Below are 19,932 nucleotides of genomic sequence, written 5' to 3' on the forward strand. Positions count from 1 at the left end.
AATTTAACTGTTGGTGCAATTTATTTGTAATACAAGGCCTAAAATTTCTCGACAGAAGGTAATTATCTGTCCAAACCAAGATTTAAGTACGCAGGTGCGCTCTAGATTGGTATTTTCGTTTTCTATGCTGCGAGTTCTGGTCCCATTTTCCTGCCGGTGTGGTCCGAGCCGGCTTCGGTTGCAGTAAGGATAAAACGATCTGGCTAAAATCGTTTACTGGCAGCCTCCTTATCTCCGACAATCGTATGTTGGAGCGGAATTGAAACCATTCCAACAACTAGTGGAACATTGTCCGATTATTCCTGGCATTCATCGGCAAGGATTTGCTTTCCCATTAGGCTACGATCCGATATCATCTCACTTCACCCAATCCATTGATTGTATACCTGGTGTGCGGTCACACATTTGCCGAATAAAAATATTCAAGGTATATTAAGCCTTGGCGAAGGTACGTACCTGTCCAAGTGCCCTGTACACATCCCCCAGTGCTACTGGTCTTAATTTTTCCCAGAATATCAACCTACATCAACATGGAAAACGAGGCTGACACGCGTCATTTGGAGCTTCGACGAATGGCGTTACTATCATCACTTGAGCGCGCTGGCCAATTCCTAACTACTTATCAAGATGAAAGGGATCAACTCGAGGTGCCGCTACGATTGGAGAACTTGGACACAATTTGGCGTGAGCTGGACGAACTACAAGCAGCATTAGAGGCAACGGGAGAGAGCAGCGAGGGTATGTCACAAAATAATGAAATCCGTGCAAAATTTGAAGGCCAATACTTTAGAATAAAGGCTGGTCTAATTTCCAAACTGCCATCAGATATTCCTGATACGTCCGCTTCCCAGCCTTCTCCCCCTATGGTTTCCTCTAGTCTCAAGGGTCTCAAGCTTCCGACAATCACATTACCGGAATTTGACGGTGATTACAAAGAGTGGCTAGTTTTTCACGACACATTTCATGCGTAATACATGCTAACCAAGACGTACCGGCAATCCAAAAGTTCCACTACCTTAAATCCGCAGTAACGGGAGAAGCAGCTCAGGTCATTGAGTCGTTTGCTATTTGCGCCGCAAGTTATCCGCTGGCTTGGCAAGCTTTAGTTAGCAGGTATGCTAACGAGTATTTATTAAAGAAGCGTCATCTGCATGCTATGATGGAGATTCAACGAGTGCGAAAGGAAACCGCTTCAACGTGCACGGGAGTCAATACAAGTGAAGGTTGGATCGCGAAAGGAAGGCTTCGCAATGACTGCTGAGTTTCTTATTCTACAGAAAATTACGCCTGAACTGCCGTTGCACAACGTTATGGTCGATCAGTGGCAAATTCCTTCAAATCTGTTCTTAGCAGATCCACAGTTTCACAAACGGGCCCCCATCGATATGATTCTTGGAATCGAGCATTTCTTTTCATTTTTTAAAACGGCAAACCGAATTCAGCTACCGAAACCTCTTCCCATGTTGATTGACAGCGTGTTTGGTTGGATTGTGACTGGCTCAATCAACAAAATCAATTTTTCAGAGCAGAATTCGCCGTGCAGCATTGTGGCAGTATCTTTATTCACCCTAGAAGATAGTATTGAACGATTCTGGAAGATTGAGGAATTGCAAATGCGGTCCGATTATTCATTAGAAGAAAAGCAGTGTGAAGAACTATTTTCATCTACTACAGAAAGAACACCCAATGGACGCTATATAGTACGTCAGCCCCGTCGCTCTAAATTCGATGAATTGGTCGGAGATTCAAAATCCATGGCACGTCAACGATTCAATCTATTGGAAAGGAGAATAGAACTTAACCCCGAGCTAAAGGAAGAGTACCATACGTTTATGGCAGAATACCTCTCCCTCGAACACATGCGGCTTGTTCGAGGGGACGACAGGCAACCGCCTAAAGCATGTTACCTCCCACATCATCCGGTCGTCAAAGAAACCAGCACAACGACCAAAGTACGCGTGGTTTTCGACGCGTCGGCCAAGACCTCCACAGGCTCGTCTCTTAATGAAGCACTGTTAGTAGGTCCTGTGGTGCAGGATGACCTCCTATCAATAATCCTTCGGTTTCGAACATATCCAGTGGCATTGGTGGGCGATATCGCCAAAATGTATCGACAAATACTACTTCATCCGGATGACACACCATACCAGAGAATTTTATGGCGATTTAATTCTATGGAACCTGTCGAAACGTACGAGTTGATGACGGTCACGTACGGCTTAGCTCCATCCTCGTTTCTTGCTACGCGCACCCTCAAGCAATTGGCTGCCGATGAAGGCAACGCATACCCGCTTGGAAAGGCAGCTCTTCAAAAGAGCTTCTACGTGGACGATTTCATTGGCGGTGCCGAATCAGTCGCTGAAGCTATCCAATTAAGGACGGAATTGAGTGAGCTGTTAGCCAAGGGTGGCTTTCCGCTACGGAAGTGGACCTCCAATCAATTGTCGGTTCTCAAAGGTTTGTCATCAGAAGAAATAGGCACCCAGTCATCGATAAAATTTGATACCAACGAAACGGTCAAGGCACTTGGTATCTCGTAGGAACCCGAATCCGATCAGTTTCGCTTTGATTCTGAGATTCGACGACGAAATGGTCCAGCTACGAAGCGTTCTATACTCTCAGAGATCTCTCAGTTATTTGATCCTTTGGGGTTGATTTCACCAATAACCATCAAAGAAAAAATGTTAATGCAGCGACTATGGCTTCTTCCGTGTGCATGGGATGACGAAGTTCCAGCAGAAATTGCTGCTTATTGGAATGATTTCACTGCTCAACTGCCAAAGATTGCGAATTTCCGTGTCGGTCGTTACGCTCTCATACCAAATGCTTCTATCCAGCTACACACATACTCAGACGCGTCTGAATCCGCATATGGAGCATGCATGTATGTTAGGTGCATTAATGCTGTGGGTCAAATAAGCGTTCAACTCCTAGCATCCAAAACCCGCGTTGCACCGCTCAAAAGAGTTACTCTACCCCGATTGGAGCTCTGTACGGCTCAAGTGGCGGCAAGACTTTACGCCAGAGTTGTTGGAGCGCTCCAGATAACTACTACAAAATCATATTTTTGGTCTGATTCCACCGTCACATTACAATGGCTACGTTCACCGCCCAACACTTGGAAGAATTACGTGGCCAATCGAGTATCTGAGATCCAAGATTTGACCCATCGAGCCTTTTGGAATCATGTCGCTGGTACTGAGAATCCCGCAGACCTTTTGTCTCGTGGCATGCATGTTGACGATTTCTTGAAGAGTAATTCCTGGAAGCACGGTCCCAAATGGCTATCATGCCCTGAAAATGAATGGCCTAACACAAGGCTTTGTGACTATCCCGTAGAAGGGAAAGAGAGGCGCAAAACGTTCGTTGCCGCTGTCAGAACTAAACCATCCCAAAACAATCCTATTTTCACTCGATTTTCATCGTTCAACCGCCTGCTTGGTACTTTCGCTTGCGTTCTGCGGTTTATAGCTAACATTCGGTGCAAGACGCGGACGCAGCCATCGATGGTTCATTGCACTCCCCGAAGCGCTGTGCTAAGAGTTGAGCACATATTATCTGCCGAACGAAAGCTAATTCAACTAGCGCAGGCGGACGCATTCCAGCCAGAGGTTAAAGATCTACGAACTAATAAAATAGTGTCAAAACAGTCGCCAATTCGACTGCTTACTCCATTTTTGGACCCTGAGGGAATCATTAGAGTAGGGGGGAGACTTAGACTCTCAGACCAGCCATTTTTATCGAAGCATCCTGCGCTCCTGCCTAGTAATCATCCTCTTTCACACCTCATTGCCAAGTCCTATCATCTTTCACTTATTCACGGTGGCGGCCGCCTTACCCTCGCTGCTATGCGTGAAAAATATTGGCCTTTGCACGGCAGAAGGCTGGTTCGCAGTGTCATCCGCAGCTGCTATCAATGCGCTCGAGCCGAACCACAATCCACAACCCAACAGATAGGACAACTTCCATTGCATCGAATTACGCCCAGTCGCCCGTTTTCGGTATCTGGAATCGACTACGCCGGACCATTATATTTAAAACCAGTGCACAAGAGAGCTGCAGCTACAAAGGCGTACATTTGTATCTTTGTGTGCTTTTGCACCAAGGCGGTGCATATCGAGTTGGCGAGCGATTTGTCAACGAATGCGTTCTTGTCTGCGTTGCGCCGCTTTATTGCCCGTCGCGGACTGCCAACAGATCTGTACACGGATAATGGCAAAAATTTCGAAGGAGCCGCCAACGAATTGGAGGAAGTTTACAGGATGCTTCAGAACGAATCACAGCGACAGCAAATTATGACAGATCGAGACTGTGAACGCATCTCATGGCACTTTAGTCCGCCGAAGGCCCCACACTTCGGAGGTTTGTGGGAGGCGGCGGTGAAGGTGGCTAAACGACAGCTCTATCGACAACTTGGGAATTCTAAATTATCATTTGAGGACCTGGCTACTATACTGGCGCAAATAGAGGCGAGTATGAACTCGCGACCCATCGTTCCGCTTAGTGAAGATCCTAACGACATTTCTGCGCTTACCCCGGCACACTTCCTCATCGGAAGTACCAAACATTTACTCCCTGAAAAAGATTTGCACCATACACCAACAAGCCGTCTCGACCATTATCAGCGCATGCAAAAGGTTTACCAACAGTTTTGGCACCATTGGCGGACCGAATATCTGCAGGAGTTGCAGCGTGATACCAAAACCTGTCATCCCAACAATTGCATTCAACCAGGCAGGTTGGTAGTGCTAACTGACGAGCTACAGATTCCAGTGAAGTGGCCGCTTGCACGCATAGTCGCCGTACATCCCGGTAAGGACGATTTAGTACGTGTAGTCACACTGCGTACCAACCGGGGTACCATAACTCGACCGGTGACGAGAATATGTTTGCTGCCAATGGAGGGCGAAGATATTTTGTGTAAGAAAAGTTTAGAACAGTAAAATTAGTTTAATGTATTTGGTTAATTGTTAATAGATTAGTTTTGAAAATTACATTTCTCAATGGTGGCGGCGATGTTGTAGCTCAATATTGTGTAACACTGCGGTGTAAAACTAATCGATCAAAACGGCTGATGCCGATCAACGAGAGCGATCGTTCGATCGTCTCTGTAAAAAGCACTCGCCTTTTTTATTGCTCAGTTGAAATTGTACCACCAATAAGACTAGACGTGAAATAAATTTGTGATAAGAATTAGTAGCCTTTTGCCGGATCGGCCCGTTTTGCAATTTTTCCCCAATTTTGCATCCGTTCGCAACTGGTCCCAACATAACCCTTAAATGCCATAACCTAGACATTCTAAAATTTTAGAATATCGACAACTAAAAGCCATAAAATCCCAACATCCTAAACGTTTAAAATTCCAAAATTTTTGAATCCTGGAATTCTGAAAATCCAAAAATCCCAAAATACTAAGCTCTCAAAATCCTGAAATCTCAAAATTTTGAAACTCTGAAATCCCGAAATGCCAAAGTTCTGAAACCCTAAAAATCTAAAATTCTAGCCCTGAAAGGTGTCATTAGAAGAGCGGGGATTAACACGAGTGGCACGATATTCCATAATTTGGTTCAACTGTTTGGTTTCACCGACGATATCGACATTGTGGCTCGGACCTTTGTGAAGATGGCGGATACGTACAACGGACTAAAGGCTGAAGCCAAACGGACTGGACTCGTCATAATTCTAACCTCAAAATTGTATAGGAAAAGACCACAATCCCGTTTCACCTTATGGCAGGAAATCGGGCGTACTCTGGTCTCCGGAGGACACTTCGATCGAGTAGAATTCGTCGTCGCACCAAGTTAACCATCTACAAGACGCTGATCAGACCGGTAGTCATCTACGGGCATGAGACATGGATTATGCTTGTTGAGAACCAACGCGCCCTTGCGGTCTTCGAGCGGAAGGTGTTGCGTACCATCTTCGGTGGACTGCAGATGGAAAACGGAGTGTGGAGAAGGCGAATGAATCACGAACTGCAGGAGCTGCTTGTAGAGCCATCTATTGTCCACACCGCTAAGATAAGCAAGTTGCGGTGGGCTGGGCATGTTGTAAGGATGTCGGACGACAGCTCGGTAAAAATGGTTCTAGAAACCAATCCGTCAGGGACGAGACGACTAAAATTCAAAAATCTGGAAATCCTAAAATTCTGAAATCCCAAAACTAGAATCCCAGAATAATGAAAGCTTGCAATTTTAAGATTTCAGAGTCCGAAAATCCCGCAATCCCAACATCTTCAAAACCTAAAACACTTAAGTTCCTAAAGTAATAAGTTTCTTGAATCCTGATATCCTAAAGCTTCAAAATTAATTCTTGAATTCTGGGTTGTTTTTTTTTTTAAACCTAGCTAAAATATCAAATATTAGATTTTGATAGATCCCTTCAATCCCAACCAGGTTTATAAACGGTCAATACTGTCATTCGATTCGCTTCGTTAGTGTGCGTCGCAGTGGGTTTTCGCTCGTAAATGTAGAACGTCCGCATCCAGAAAATATGATCCAATGTTATTTTGACTCATTTCTGTCTACTAAATTCTGTTTCTGTTGAGAGATATTTTTACAAGATCAATGGTATAAGTATTTTTTAAAATATCCGCACACAACGTGCGTATTTCTCTTTTCTAAAAAAAAAATGTCGTGGTGGCAAGTTCTCGTTTGACATGTTTGTTCAAGAATTATTCAAACAGCAGGCCATGCCAACTTCAGAAGCAAAAAAGGTCCATGAGGTTTGTTGGTTCATGACGTTTGAGAGATTACCTGTGTGGCAATGAAACTTCATCACTTTTAGCCAAATACAGGTTGTTGCCACAAAATTTTACTATGCAACGCAATTATAATAAAAGTTTTCCGCGATTTCTCAAGTTTTGTTAGAAAAGAACGTTCCAAGTCTACTGAATTTAACTTTGATCAAACCGACAAAAACCAAAACAATCGGACGCTTTGTTGCCAAATATGTTAGTCACGGTTATACGATATTCGAGAGATAGATTCCCCCTGGATACTAGCTAAGACAAACAATAACAAGACGCACAGCTCTCTGCATGTGACTGTAAACAAGGTCGGAACGGCCTCAACGCATCCAAGAAACATCAACTGTGCCGGTATGCGTGTTATCGTTACGGCCGGTTTGACAAGACTATTCTGTACTTGTCATTGTGATAGTTTATGCACATTGCACACACACATTCACCATGAACTTTTCTGGGAGTGGTTCGGGGGCGCCACATTATTTGAAGTTCGCAAGGTATATGAGAAGATCTGGCACTCGTGTATCTTGTTATCTCGTCTTTGATACTAGGCAGTGTGATAAGTACCTAAAAACTCTAGCAGATGGCATTTTTTTCACTAATGTGAACCATTTTTGTCGAGTTTGATCCTTCAAATGACGCCTGTCAAAACTTCAGCCATTTATGTTCACGCATGTACAAGTTACAACACTGAGAAGCGACCCTCTGAGTTTTTTAATATAGAAAAATCTGAGTTTCGAGTTTTGGTCAAACACTACTATCTACGCAAGAAAACGATATCTGTGACCAAGGCCAAGCTAGATAAGTATTACCCAGACTCTGCACCGTCAATTGAATCAAAAACAATTCATAAGTGGTTTGCCGAGTTTCGTTGTGGCCGTACAAGCACGGTTGATGCTGAACGATCATGATGGAACTTGGATCAATTCCTACACTTCTGAGTCAACGCAACAGGAAAAACAGTGGGTTTTGCCTGGCCAAAGTGCTCCGAAGCGTTCAAAAATTCAACAATGGGCCTTTTCCGGTTATGGCTTCCGTATTTTGGGATGCACATACCATAATATTCGTGGTTCATCTTGAAAAAGGTAAAACCATAACCGTAGCATACTACTCATCATTATTGGACCGATTGAAAATCGAAATCGCAGCAAAACGACCGCATTTGAAGAAGAAACAACCCCTTTGACAATGCGTCTGTTCATTAATGCCTCATTAAATTGCATGAAATCGCTTTCGAATTGGTTCCTCAGCCACCGTATTCACCAGGCCTGGCCCCCAGCGACTATTGCTTGTTCCTTAACCTGAAGAAATGGCTCACCGGTAAGCGTTTTAACTCAAATGAGGAGCTCATAACTGGAACTGAGGTGTATTTTGGAGACCTTTCTATCGAGTATTTTCCGGACGGTATCAAACAGTTCCTTGAAAGTAATCGTTGGACTCGCCGTATCGATCTAAAAGCAGAATATGTTGAAAATTACACCGACTTTGGCAAAAAAAACATCTCCGTGTTTCATTTTTCAGGTACTTATCAGACTGCCTAGTACAGCAAAAAAATTTTCTATCGTGACCATTTACAAGCCTCAGCTTTACATCCCATACTAAAATCCTAAATTTGTTATTTTGAAGTGTTTTCGCTGCTCTGTATTATTCAGAAATTTTTGATTATATTTGGTTTCCATTTTTTCAGATTGTCTACGACGGCATTACTTGCGATCCAATTTCCGATAAAATTTTTGTCTCCTAAAGCAATTTAATGAAAAATACGTTAACTAAGTTGAAAAGGTGGCTCCAATCTCTTGACCAACATTTTATCCACTTTTGCTCGAGTACTCAATAATAAAATGGGAAACAAAAGCGTACAGTTGAAAATAAAAATTAAAATGAAAGTACATTATCCAGTCAAAACTTTCTGCATTACATAAATTGGAGTAACTTTTGGCATGATCAAAATGTGTAAAAAGTATTGTAAAGGTAAGACTGTGGAACAATCAATGGATGTTTTTGGTGTTTGAATAAAATTCGATTTCAGTGTCACACAACCCCATGATAACGGCTGCAGTCGAAGTTCAGAATTCATTCTTAATCCCTTGAAACTATGACTAAACTTCTTTCAGCTGGCTGTAAAAGTTTTTGCGGGTATGTGTTGAATTTTTAAAACTAAACTTTTGCCATTAATCGATTTTCTACCAACCACGTAGACATGTAAAACTGGGTTTCAAGTACTATTTCAGAGCAGACAGGAGGCCACTTCGCAACAGAATCCTTCGTCGTGTCAAGCCAAGTACAAGTGCGATTACAATTGAACATGAGTTTGTACTTCAACCAGGAGTCGCTGCAGTATGTCGAGATGGAACCGGAGCAAAAGCACCAGGTTAGATTTTTGAATGTGGCCCCGGCATTCCAGGATGAACCAAACGCTCGACCCTACCGTGGATTTAATAATCGGATTGGCTTTCCACCGGAAGCCAGGCAAACTGCTTTTGGTGTCAGGGATATTGAATTGAAATCAGTGAGTTATTGAGTAATTGTGAGATTTAATAAAACAAGTGAATGCATATCGGTTCCAGGACATCGTGTATGAAAATTCTAAACCAATTTACAGTGTGTTGCGTCTTTTGGGGGTGTTACCCTTAACAAGACCCAAAACGGGAGTTACAATGTTTGCTTGTGCAAGTCCATCGATGGCTTATTGTGCTTTTTTATTAGTTTTGCTGGGGGTGAGTTCTATTGCAAGCTGGCAGTAACTAGCGGTAACCAAAAGGGATGATTTGATTGCAGGCCTACGTCACCTTCATTTTGATAGGCCGAATCCACATGGTTCGCACGCTCGAGGGTCGTTTCGAGGAGGCCGTCATTGCGTACCTTTTCATCGTCAATGCTCTACCGCTGTTGATTATTCCGATGATGTGGTATGAAAGCCGGAAGGTCGCAGATTTACTGAATGATTGGGTCGATTTTGAAGTTTTATACCGTAAAACGGCTGGCAGCGATTTGCCGTTAGAGCTTAAGACAAAGTCGCTGTTGATTGCGGTCCTGCTACCACTGATGTCCTGCGCTGCCGTTGCTATCACTCACGTAACGATGGTGGAATTTGAGTTGATCCAGGTCACTCTTTACTGTATTCTGGATACGCTAATCTACATGATGGGTGGTTATTGGTATATGACTTGTGAAACTCTCAGCACGACCGCTAATATTCTAGCTGAGGATTTTCAAAAGGTAATTGATAGAATCCATGTAATACATTTAAAATTACAACAAAAATGTTCCCAGGCTCTGAGACACGTCGGACCGGCTGCGATGGTGTCTGATTATCGTTCGTTGTGGCTGCGCTTGAGTAAACTTGCTCGAAATACAGGATTTGCGACCTGTTACACCTTCACCTTCATCTGTCTGTATTTGTTTTTCATCATTACTCTATCGATCTATGGCTTGCTATCGCAGATATCCGATGGATTCGGAATCAAAGATATCGGACTAGCGGTAACCGCTTTCTGTAGCATCGGTCTGCTTTTCTTCATTTGTGACGAAGCTCACTACGCGTCGTTCAATGTGAGAACAAACTTTCAGAAAAAGTTGCTGATGGTGGAACTCAGCTGGATGAATTCGGACGCCCAGACGGAGATCAACATGTTTCTGCGGGCAACGGAGATGAACCCGTCCAGCATCAATCTCGGAGGGTTTTTCGATGTCAACAGGACTTTGTTCAAATCGGTATGACACTAGAGGGTTTAGATTAGAATTCGTGTCATCGATTGGGATTTTTTTTCCAGCTCCTCGCCACCATGGTTACATATTTGGTTGTCCTGCTGCAGTTCCAGATTAGCATTCCCGATGATCCAAGCTCGATTTTGGTACAAAATTTAACTTCTCATAAGTGAAATGTGTTTCCTTGCCGAATATTATCCCTCTACTGAACTTCACAAGTTTTGCAAATCAAAGTCGTGAATATCAAAACAATTGAAAAAATGAACATTGGAAGGTTATTAACTGATTAACTTATTTTCAGCTTTTCGTGAAATTTAAAATCAGCAATATCCAATTTAAAATAAAATCCTGTCCGAAAAATTTTTTTATTGCCCTTTTACTGTAAAACCAGTTGAAAATCAGACGATTTTCTCTTAGCAATTCGCCTTTTTTTTGTAAGATTTGGACCACTGCGACCATTATTTTGATCTTTTGTGGTATAGCAATTCGCCTTGATGAAACCTATATCAAAATTGCTTAAAAATAATCGTAAAAAGATAATATTTCAAAAAATATTCGTTTCTGTTTGTTTTTCATACACATGACTCATGTCACAGCTGAGTGCTGCAACAAAACACCCAACCGCCTCGCAATCCGTCCGTCTGCATTCAGTGCACTTGACAAAGTTGCACATGTGCCACATGAAATTCGTTGTGATCGCCATTTCCTCCTACAACGACGAGGCAGAATTTTTCTGCCAATCATCTAATCGCTCTAGCTCGTAAGTAAGTTGCATCACGTTCTACCCAGTATTGCAGTTGGTGACGACGGACAGTGGAGCTGCTGCTGACCCTCGGAGATATCGACATACGCCACTTGGTCTACTGTCACTGCTGCTGCTGCACTCCCGCACTCTACTAGCGGCTAATGACTGGCATTATTTCTAATTGAAATCGATAGCGTATGAAATATCTCAATTAATTTACTCTGTCATTAGACCGGAATCGGAATGGCTTCATCTCTGGGTGCCACGGTGCGAATCAACAACACTTCCATCACATCCGCCATTCCGCACGGCAAGTGGCTCTCCAGTAGTGGGCTCTCAAGAGTCGAACCGAAAAGTGTTCCACAAGGAAGTGGCTGCAAACAAAAGTTCGCTGCTGCTGCTGTTCTCAAGAGGGTTTTTCGCTTGTCTTCTGCGAGTGCAATATTGCTGAGCTCGAAATCGGACTCGCACCACCACACAGCATGACAGACAGCACGATCGGACCAAGTTCAAGTCATCGTCATCTCGTCATCAGTGTGCGGCCCGCCTGGCCGTAGTAAGCAAGTAGGTATATGACCAACCGACTAACCGACCAACCGACGACCGATCGATCGATCGCTTCGTACGGTGTCGCGGTTCGCGAGGAGGAGACTTCAACGTATCAACCGTGCGCGGGCGACCTTCAGAGCGACAAACACGGCCCGTTCCAGTTGGCATATATGGCGATATGAAATAAATGTGTATATTTTGCTTATTTTATTTTATTGCAAGGGGAAAATAAAACTACACATTAAGGGTATGAGCTTTAATTTTAAAATTAAAATGTGTTTTTAGCGATATTGGCAGCAGCGTGCGTGCTTGTGTTGATATTTGTTTGTTTTCGCGATATTTACCAAGGTAGGGCAGACACGAGGAAATGATAACTCGAGTAGATCGGGGAGGGCAATAAAAAAAATCTGCCGTAAATAAACGACAAGAAATCAAAGCAAGCCCAAAATTGAATGCTAAGAAAGGATTAATGATAATCTAACGAGATAAGGACAACTGATCAAAGCACGTCATTCTCGCTTTCTACTTTTAGAATTTGAACTTAGAGTTCTTTTTTTTTCCTTCATCAAACTCATAAGCGAACAGAGAATTCAAGCGATTTCCGTTAGTAAAGTTGCCAAACGGGCAGCTGATGTCGTGCTACATACTGCCAGTGTCGTACCGCGGAGGAGAATTGCGTGTGTAACAAAACATAACACGCGTGATTTGGTTTGGTATCCAAAGGCGGCTGCAGAACGGAGTCCGCTGCTGATCGCAGCAGGCTAGCAGCTAACCGATTCCGATTGTGAGTGGGTTGTGATTGAATCACTTTTGGTGGACACACAATTGTGTGCACTGTTTACGACCCAGCCATAATGCTGAAGCCGTTGGACTAGGGTTGCTCTTAGGAGTTGCCTCATAATAAACAGACTTGATGAAATTCGAGAATGAAAAATGTATGAGATTCAAATAAAATTGCAATTGCAGAAAAGCGATGCAGAAAGTTAAAAAGAGCCACAATAGAAAACGATTTCGAATTAGTTTTATATCACTAAAGACCATTTAAGTGTTCTGCCAAGGTTGAATTTAATCTCGAATTAACCATAAAATAACCAAAAAAATACGTTCAAATGCTGAAAAAAAAACAAAATGCATTCATGGTAAGTAAGAACTGATTAAAAAGGACAGAAAATAGCCTCAAATTTTAGGTAAGTTTAGGAATAGTCAAAGAAGGTGAAAAACGAAAAATAGTGAAATAACCATTTCGATCTTAAAAAAGGCCAAAACATAAAATCAAACACGAAAATAAAAATAGGAATAATTGAAGCCAAGAACGGTGCAAAACCACAATAACATTGTTAGGTCCTATAATCTCGTAGTTTTAGATAACGATCTCTAAAAATCACATGAATATTATTATGAACTTTTTCATAAATTTTACAATCTTTTTCCTTATTTTTCAAAAAAAATATATGTCTAAAAAACTAAATGTCTAGAAGTTCATTTCTTTACACAACAGCGAGTTCAGTGATCTTCCAAAAAGATAATTTGGTTCATATCACGCGTTTCTAGTGTTGTATCTAAGGAATTCACTTCCTCTATCAATCCGGTCACATAAAGATTGAGGTAACATATTATCAATCATCTTATATAAAAACACCATCGTCAAAAATTACCCACTTTTCTTCACAGAAAGCCATCGCAATGCATCCAGCATGAAACTCTGTATCGAATACATTTTAATATTTGACAAGTGAAATAGCGTAAATTTTCGCTTGCAAAATCTGTCGTGAAAACCCGTTTGCGGAACACGCAGGTATTTCACCAGCCTGCAGTTTACAGTTCAAGTGAAGGGAAATTCACGAGTTTACACTGCTAGCGAAATGAAAATTGGCTGCAACTGACAAAATAGAAACGCACGCAAGTTTTCGCTTGCTACTGCTTTTTTCACTAGCGTTTGCATGCGTGAAAAAAATAAACCCAAGTGAAAAAGATGAGATCCACAACCTTCGATTTCGCTGGATCGAACTTGTTTACAGTTCCAAGCGAAGTGAAATTTTTGCAGGTTGCATTTTCCACGAGCGTGAAAAATGAACATTTTGTATGAGATTTTCACTTCGCTTGGAACTCAGTTGAAAAATGAGTGTCGCATAGTAATTGCTCTCCGGTCCGGGCTCGTCACTTCAACGTTATGTTTACGAGAAAGCTCATTTAATTCTTAGAAAAAGTTATCTGTGCTAGGGGCACCACGATTCACAGGAATGGTTAACAAGCTAGGGTAGGAGCGCCAGTTATGGCAATAGCACCGGTTATGGCTATACTGCTACAAAAATTGAAAATTGAAAGACATTGAATATTACATATCGAAAAAAAATTTACGAAACATGAAAAATTGCTATTTGATTTATGATAACCAATCAATAAACATAAATATTCATCATTATTTAACAAGCACATTAAGATTTCTAAAGCCCTACCTCCATTTCATATGAGTTCTTATCATTTTATTAGAGGTTATACTATTTTGAAATCACTGGTAGGAGCAGGTTATTGACAATATTAGTTTTAAAATACCCTATTTGGAATTAAAATTGAATTATCCGTTCATAATAACTATTGATTTAAGGTGTTTTTTATCGCATTAAACATTTAATCAGTACTATCATAATCGGTAAAAAATAATATAAAGTTCCCATTCAGTGCGTCTTGAACTGTCCTACAGATCAGACGTTTTTTCGGTTGCTTGTGGACTGGTCTTTGACTGCCTATAGCTTCAAAGTTTGTGTTTTGTCAGTGTGTCTTTTAAAGACTACCTGAAAGTTATTTCCCATCAGTCTTTCTCAAGACTACCTACTTTTGAATTTAACATTTGTTTTAACTATTTTCGTATCACCTGAAATGGCTGGACGGAAAAAGAAACCTCGCATCGCTGCGGGGAGGAAAAGAGAGGCATCTCTTTCTGACACTTCGAGTGTCTGTAGTGACAATCCTTTTGATATTTTGCTTGAGCATGAAGCTGGTGAAATGGAAGTTACCAATAATGAAACTATACAAAATAAAAAATCTTTAAAAAAGGAGAAAGTTCAACCTATTGTGGTAACTATTTCTTCTGAATTTAATATATTCAAAAAGGAACTTTCAACGTTTGTTTCTGACGTTAAAGTTACCTATCAAATTGGCCGTAGAGGTGAATGCCGCTTATTAGCCGACTCAGTAAAGGGTCGTGATCGTCTTGTTCAGTATTTAACTGACAAGATGTACAAATTTTTTACATATGACACCAAGAACGCCAAGCCGTTCAAGGTTGTCTTGAAAGGTCTCACCAACGATCAAACCGTTGATGAGATCAAACTTACTTTAACAGAATTACTTGGCATAGCCCCTACCCAAGTAATTCTAATGAAACAAAAATCACGAGGCGAAAACAGTCAGAGAACTGGAATTTCCCTTGTTAATTATTTAATTCATTTTAACCACAATGAGGTTAACAACTTAAATTTTTTTGAAAAAGCACATGCTTTGTATAATGTGCGTGTAAAGTGGGAAATTTATAGGAAGTATGGCGGAGGTGAAAAGCATATCACCCAATGCCGTACTTGCCAACGTTATGGCCATGGTTCCAAATTCTGTAACATGGACCAAAAATGTCTTATTTGTGGAGACTCTTCTCACAAAAAGGACACATGTCCTGTGAAAGAGAGTAAAAATTTTCGCTGTGCGAATTGTAACGGCAACCATATGTCAAATTTTTATCAATGCCCAGTCCGTTTAGCAATTGTTAAGGCAAGGCAAGGTAAACAAAATTCAATTTCTCAATTAAAACCAACTTCAAAACAAGATTCTCCAAGCGTACCAGTGACGCATAGTTTACCTACTCCTTTGCATACCCGTTTAACTTATGCACAGGTTACTAGGTGCCGCCTAGTGTTGGTAGTTCGAAAATGACCGTTAATATGGGTAAGCAAAACACGCTAGAAAATAATTGTACACCTATCACTCCAGCTAATATTGCTGCCGAAAATATTTTTTCTAATGTCAACTGCCTGGGGCCTATTACGGCAGGTAAACTTTCTTTTTTGCAACAGGCAATGTTCGATCTTATGAACGCCATGTTGCAGGCAGAATCAATGTTTGAAGCCATTCAAATAGGCACAAATTTTACTATTAAAATTGTTTCTAATTTAAAATTTAGCAATGATTTTAAATAAAACAATTAAAATATTAAATTGGAATGCTCGCTCATTGAAGGCCAATGAGAATAAGCTTTTTAATTTTTTAATAGTAAATAATGTGCATATTGCGATTATTACTAAAACATTTTTGAAACCTAACATAAAATTAAAATATGATCCCAATTACGTGGTTCATAGATATGATAGGATTCAGGGTTCCGGCGGTAGAGTTGCAATTGTTATTCATCGCCGAATCAAACATCGTGCTCTTCCCCACCTTGAGACGAAAGTTATTGAAACTTTGGGAATTGAAGTTCAAACTGAACTTGGGATTTTATTTATTGCCGCAGCATATTTACCATTACAATGCACACGCGAGCTCAAAAATTATTTTAAAGGTGATTTACAAAAACTCACCAGAAATCGTTCGAAATTTTTCATAATCGGCGATTTTAACGCTAAACATCGTTCATGGAATAATTCTCAAAGTAATTCCAATGGCAAAATTTTATTCAATGATTGTTCTTCAGGATACTATTTTATTTTGTCTCCGAATAGTCCTACATGCTTTTCTTCTGTAAGAAACCCTTCAACAATTGATTTGGTGCTGACAGATCAAAGTCATGTATGTAGTGATTTGATCACACATGCTGACTTTGATTCTGACCATCTTCCAATAACTTTTTCTTTATCACATGAATCAGTTTTAAACCCTATGAGCTCTGTTTTTAATTATAACAAAGCTAATTGGGAAAGATACAAAAATTATATTGAGAGAAATTTCAATAATGAGCTTGATTTGCAAAACGAAGTGAATATTGATTCTGCTTTGGAAGCATTAAAATGTGCAATTGTTGATGCCAGGAATTATTCTGTTCCAAAGGCTCAAGTGAAATTTGATTCATCAATAATTGACGAAAATCTTCAACTTCTAATTCGTTTGAAAAATGTCCGCAGACGTCAATATCAACGTTCTCGTGACCCTGTTTTTAAAACTATTTATAAAGATTTACAGAAAGAGATTAAACATAGATTTACTCTTCTGAGAAATCAAAATTTTGAGACTAAAGTTGAAAAATTGAAACCATATTCAAAACCATTTTGGAAGCTGTCGAAGATTCTTAAGAAACCTTCAAAGCCTATTCCAGTTTTAAAAGATGGTGAACGTTTTCTTGTATCCAATGAACAAAAGGCTCAAAGACTTGCTCAGCAGTTTGAGAGTGTTCATAACTCAAATTTGAATTTTGTGAGTCCAATTGAAAACGAAGTCACACGTCAATTTGATTTAATTTCTTCCCAGATTTTTTTACCTGCAGAAATAATTGAAACTAACTTGAATGAGATTAAATCAATTATTGAAAATTTCAAAAATATGAAAGCACTTGGTGACGATGGAATCTTTAATATACTAATCAAACATCTCCCTGAGAGCACAATGGAATTTTTAGTGAAAATTTTCAATTGCTGCTTCAAAATTGCATATTTTCCCAAATTAAGGAAAAATGCAAAAATTACTCCCATTTTAAAACCGGATAAGAACCCAGCAGAAGTTTCAAGTTATCGACCAATCAGTTTGCTTTCTTCAATAAGTAAACTGTTTGAGAGAATTATTCTTAACAGAATGATGTCACACATCAACGAAAATTCAATTTTTGCAAATGAACAGTTTGGATTTCGCCATGGGCATTCCACAACTCATCAATTGCTCAGAGTTACTAATATGATACGAGCCAACAAATCTGAAGGTTATTCCACTGGAGCTGCTCTTTTAGACATAGAAAAAGCATTCGACAGTGTTTGGCATAAAGGTTTGATTGCGAAATTGCAAACTTTTAATTTTCCAATTTTCCTAATCAAAATTTTAAAAAATTATCTTACTGATCGAACTCTGCAGGTTGTCTATCAGAATTCAAAATCTGATAGATTTCCAGTCAGAGCAGGTGTACCTCAAGGTTCAGTCTTGGGTCCAGTCCTGTACAACATATTCACTTCAGATCTTCCTGATTTGCCTCCAGGATGCATAAAGTCATTGTTCTGCGATGACACAAGCATTTCCGTAAAAGGAAAAAGTCTTCGTGTCATATGCAGTCGATTGCAGAAAAGTTTAGATATTTTTTCTTCCTATTTGCAAAAGTGGAAAATCTCTCCCAATGCTTCTAAAACTCAAATGATAATTTTTCCGCATAAGCCTAGGGCTTGTTTCCTCAAGCCAAACAATAATCACGTTGTCAAGATGAATGGGGTTATTTTAAGTTGGTCCGACAAGGTTAAGTACTTGGGACTAATTTATGATAAAAAACTTATTTTCAAAGAGCACATTGAGAGTATACAAGCCAAGTGCATCAAATATACGAGATGTTTATATCCTCTCATTAACAGGAATTCTAAACTTTGTTTAAAGAACAAACTTTTGATTTACAAACAAATTTTTAGACCAGCAATGCTTTATGCTGTACCGATCTGGTCAAGTTGCTGTTCAACAAGAAAGAAAACGCTCCAAAGGATTCAGAATACAATGAAATGATTTTGAAGCGTCCTCCTTGGTTTGGTACATTCGAATTACATAGACTTACTGGTGTTGAACCATTAGAAGCTATGTCAAATAAAATTATTAACAATTTTCGACAAAAATCGTTGCAATCCTCAATTGCTACGATAAGCTCTCTTTATAGCCAATAAGTTAGCAATTAAGTTAGTTGTAAGTTTACTTCCCCTTTTCTGACAAGTAGGTTTAAATCCCTACGAATGATAAGTCCTAATTGCGAAAGCAAACAAATCCTAACAATTAAAATTACAAATTTCTAACAGTGTTGAGAAGTCACCATTTGTGATTGGACACACATACTCATTATTTACTAATATTTATCATAAATACTTAAGCTACTAACAAATCCCCCCTTAAAAAAAAATATATATAAAGTTTGGCAACATGTGGTCCCCGTGGCTCTGTGGTTAGCGATGTCGGTCGGCTAGCTCTCCCACACGGTTGTGATATCGGGTTCGATTCCCGATCGAGTCAAGGAACTTTTCGAGCTGGAAATTTTCTCGACTCAGCACTGGGGCACGGTGTATCGTTGTATTTATCCTACACATGCAAAATGTGCCAAAAACAATATCGATAACGAATTCTCTCAACTATAATCTATAATCTAGTTGATCGAGACCGCTATTAGCCCCAAGGCTAAGCGTGCGATATTGTTTGTTGTTTGGCAACATGCAAATGGATCATAGCACGCGTGGGAAACACCAATTATCGCCATATCAAAACGAAAGTAAACAAACCATCGACAAACTTTTTTTTCGGAGTATTTAGTGCTCTATTAGTGATTCTTACTCGACTTAGCGACAGCATTATCATTCCAGGTTGGTAAATACCTGAATTTTAGTTGTGCAAGCTGCAATAAGCGTTTGATTTTTCAGAATTGCAAAAGCGTCAATGCAGCGTGAGAATATTGAATACTAAGTTGGTCAATCTTCTGGAGAAATGCTTGAGACATGCTTGCAATACACAGAAAGCGGAAAAACACTGTTCATGCGGTCTGCAAAATGTTTAACATTCCGATGTCCACGGTTCGATACCGAATGAGTGATCGGCGGCAAAAGAAAAAAACCACGGGGCCTCGATCAGTGTTTACCGGTAAGGAGGAGCAGCAAATATCAACTTGGCTTTGGTTTCTTCTTTGGAACTCAATTGATTGGCTACTTGATATAAACATAACTTTTAGGGAGCATTCAAAAGTATTTAGCCTTTCATGAGATAAGATCCCAGGCCAAAGTTCATGATTCACTGTTTCAATTTGGTATCTTGCGTAGGAGAGGTCGTTGGTTCGTGTTAATGACGCTAAACGTTTTTCAACTAACATTAGAGACAAACGAATGGGATACAGAGTTCAAAACTTCATGTACCGTTTGCATTAAAAAAATTGACAAAAACTTTCGATTTCTCATGTTAAGTTTACCTTTCACACGCACTAACGAAGCTAACCATGCAGCATCAATCCCAGTAACCCATGATTCGGCAGACGGCTTGACAG

General features: G+C 40.3%; 3 protein-coding genes across 3 annotated transcripts; all 3 read left to right on the forward strand.

Annotated features, from left to right (window-relative positions):
• The first annotated feature begins 1,250 nt into the window (after positions 1-1,250).
• On the forward strand, positions 1,251-2,540 carry LOC129729289 (uncharacterized). Its single transcript, XM_055687799.1, has one exon. The coding sequence runs from the start codon at positions 1,251-1,253 to the stop codon at positions 2,538-2,540; it is 1,290 nt and encodes a 429-aa protein (XP_055543774.1).
• Positions 2,541-2,681: 141 nt separating this feature from the next.
• LOC129729290 (uncharacterized) lies at positions 2,682-4,943 on the forward strand. The gene has a single exon (XM_055687801.1). The coding sequence runs from the start codon at positions 2,682-2,684 to the stop codon at positions 4,941-4,943; it is 2,262 nt and encodes a 753-aa protein (XP_055543776.1).
• A 3,651-nt stretch (positions 4,944-8,594) lies between these two features.
• Positions 8,595-10,801, forward strand: LOC129732522 (gustatory and odorant receptor 24). Its single transcript, XM_055693471.1, has 7 exons — positions 8,595-8,716; positions 8,775-8,881; positions 8,944-9,254; positions 9,313-9,462; positions 9,524-9,964; positions 10,019-10,459; positions 10,519-10,801. Exons 3-7 carry the CDS (start codon positions 9,051-9,053, stop codon positions 10,624-10,626), a joined length of 1,344 nt encoding a protein of 447 aa, XP_055549446.1. The 5' UTR covers positions 8,595-8,716; positions 8,775-8,881; positions 8,944-9,050; the 3' UTR covers positions 10,627-10,801.
• The last annotated feature ends 9,131 nt before the right edge of the window (positions 10,802-19,932 follow it).

Source organism: Wyeomyia smithii, chromosome 3, assembly GCF_029784165.1.
Source record: "Wyeomyia smithii strain HCP4-BCI-WySm-NY-G18 chromosome 3, ASM2978416v1, whole genome shotgun sequence".
NCBI classification, from domain to species: domain Eukaryota; kingdom Metazoa; phylum Arthropoda; class Insecta; order Diptera; family Culicidae; genus Wyeomyia; species Wyeomyia smithii.

Coding starts and splice junctions, on each gene's coding strand:
- LOC129732522 (XM_055693471.1), top strand. CDS start 9,051: ATGAGTTTGTACTTCAACCAGGAGTCGCTGCAGTATGTCGAGATGGAA. Junction 9,255..9,312: donor GGGATATTGAATTGAAATCA/GTGAGTTATTGA, acceptor TATCGGTTCCAG/GACATCGTGTATGAAAATTC. Junction 9,463..9,523: donor TTTTATTAGTTTTGCTGGGG/GTGAGTTCTATT, acceptor ATTTGATTGCAG/GCCTACGTCACCTTCATTTT.
- LOC129729290 (XM_055687801.1), top strand. CDS start 2,682: ATGTTAATGCAGCGACTATGGCTTCTTCCGTGTGCATGGGATGACGAA.
- LOC129729289 (XM_055687799.1), top strand. CDS start 1,251: ATGACTGCTGAGTTTCTTATTCTACAGAAAATTACGCCTGAACTGCCG.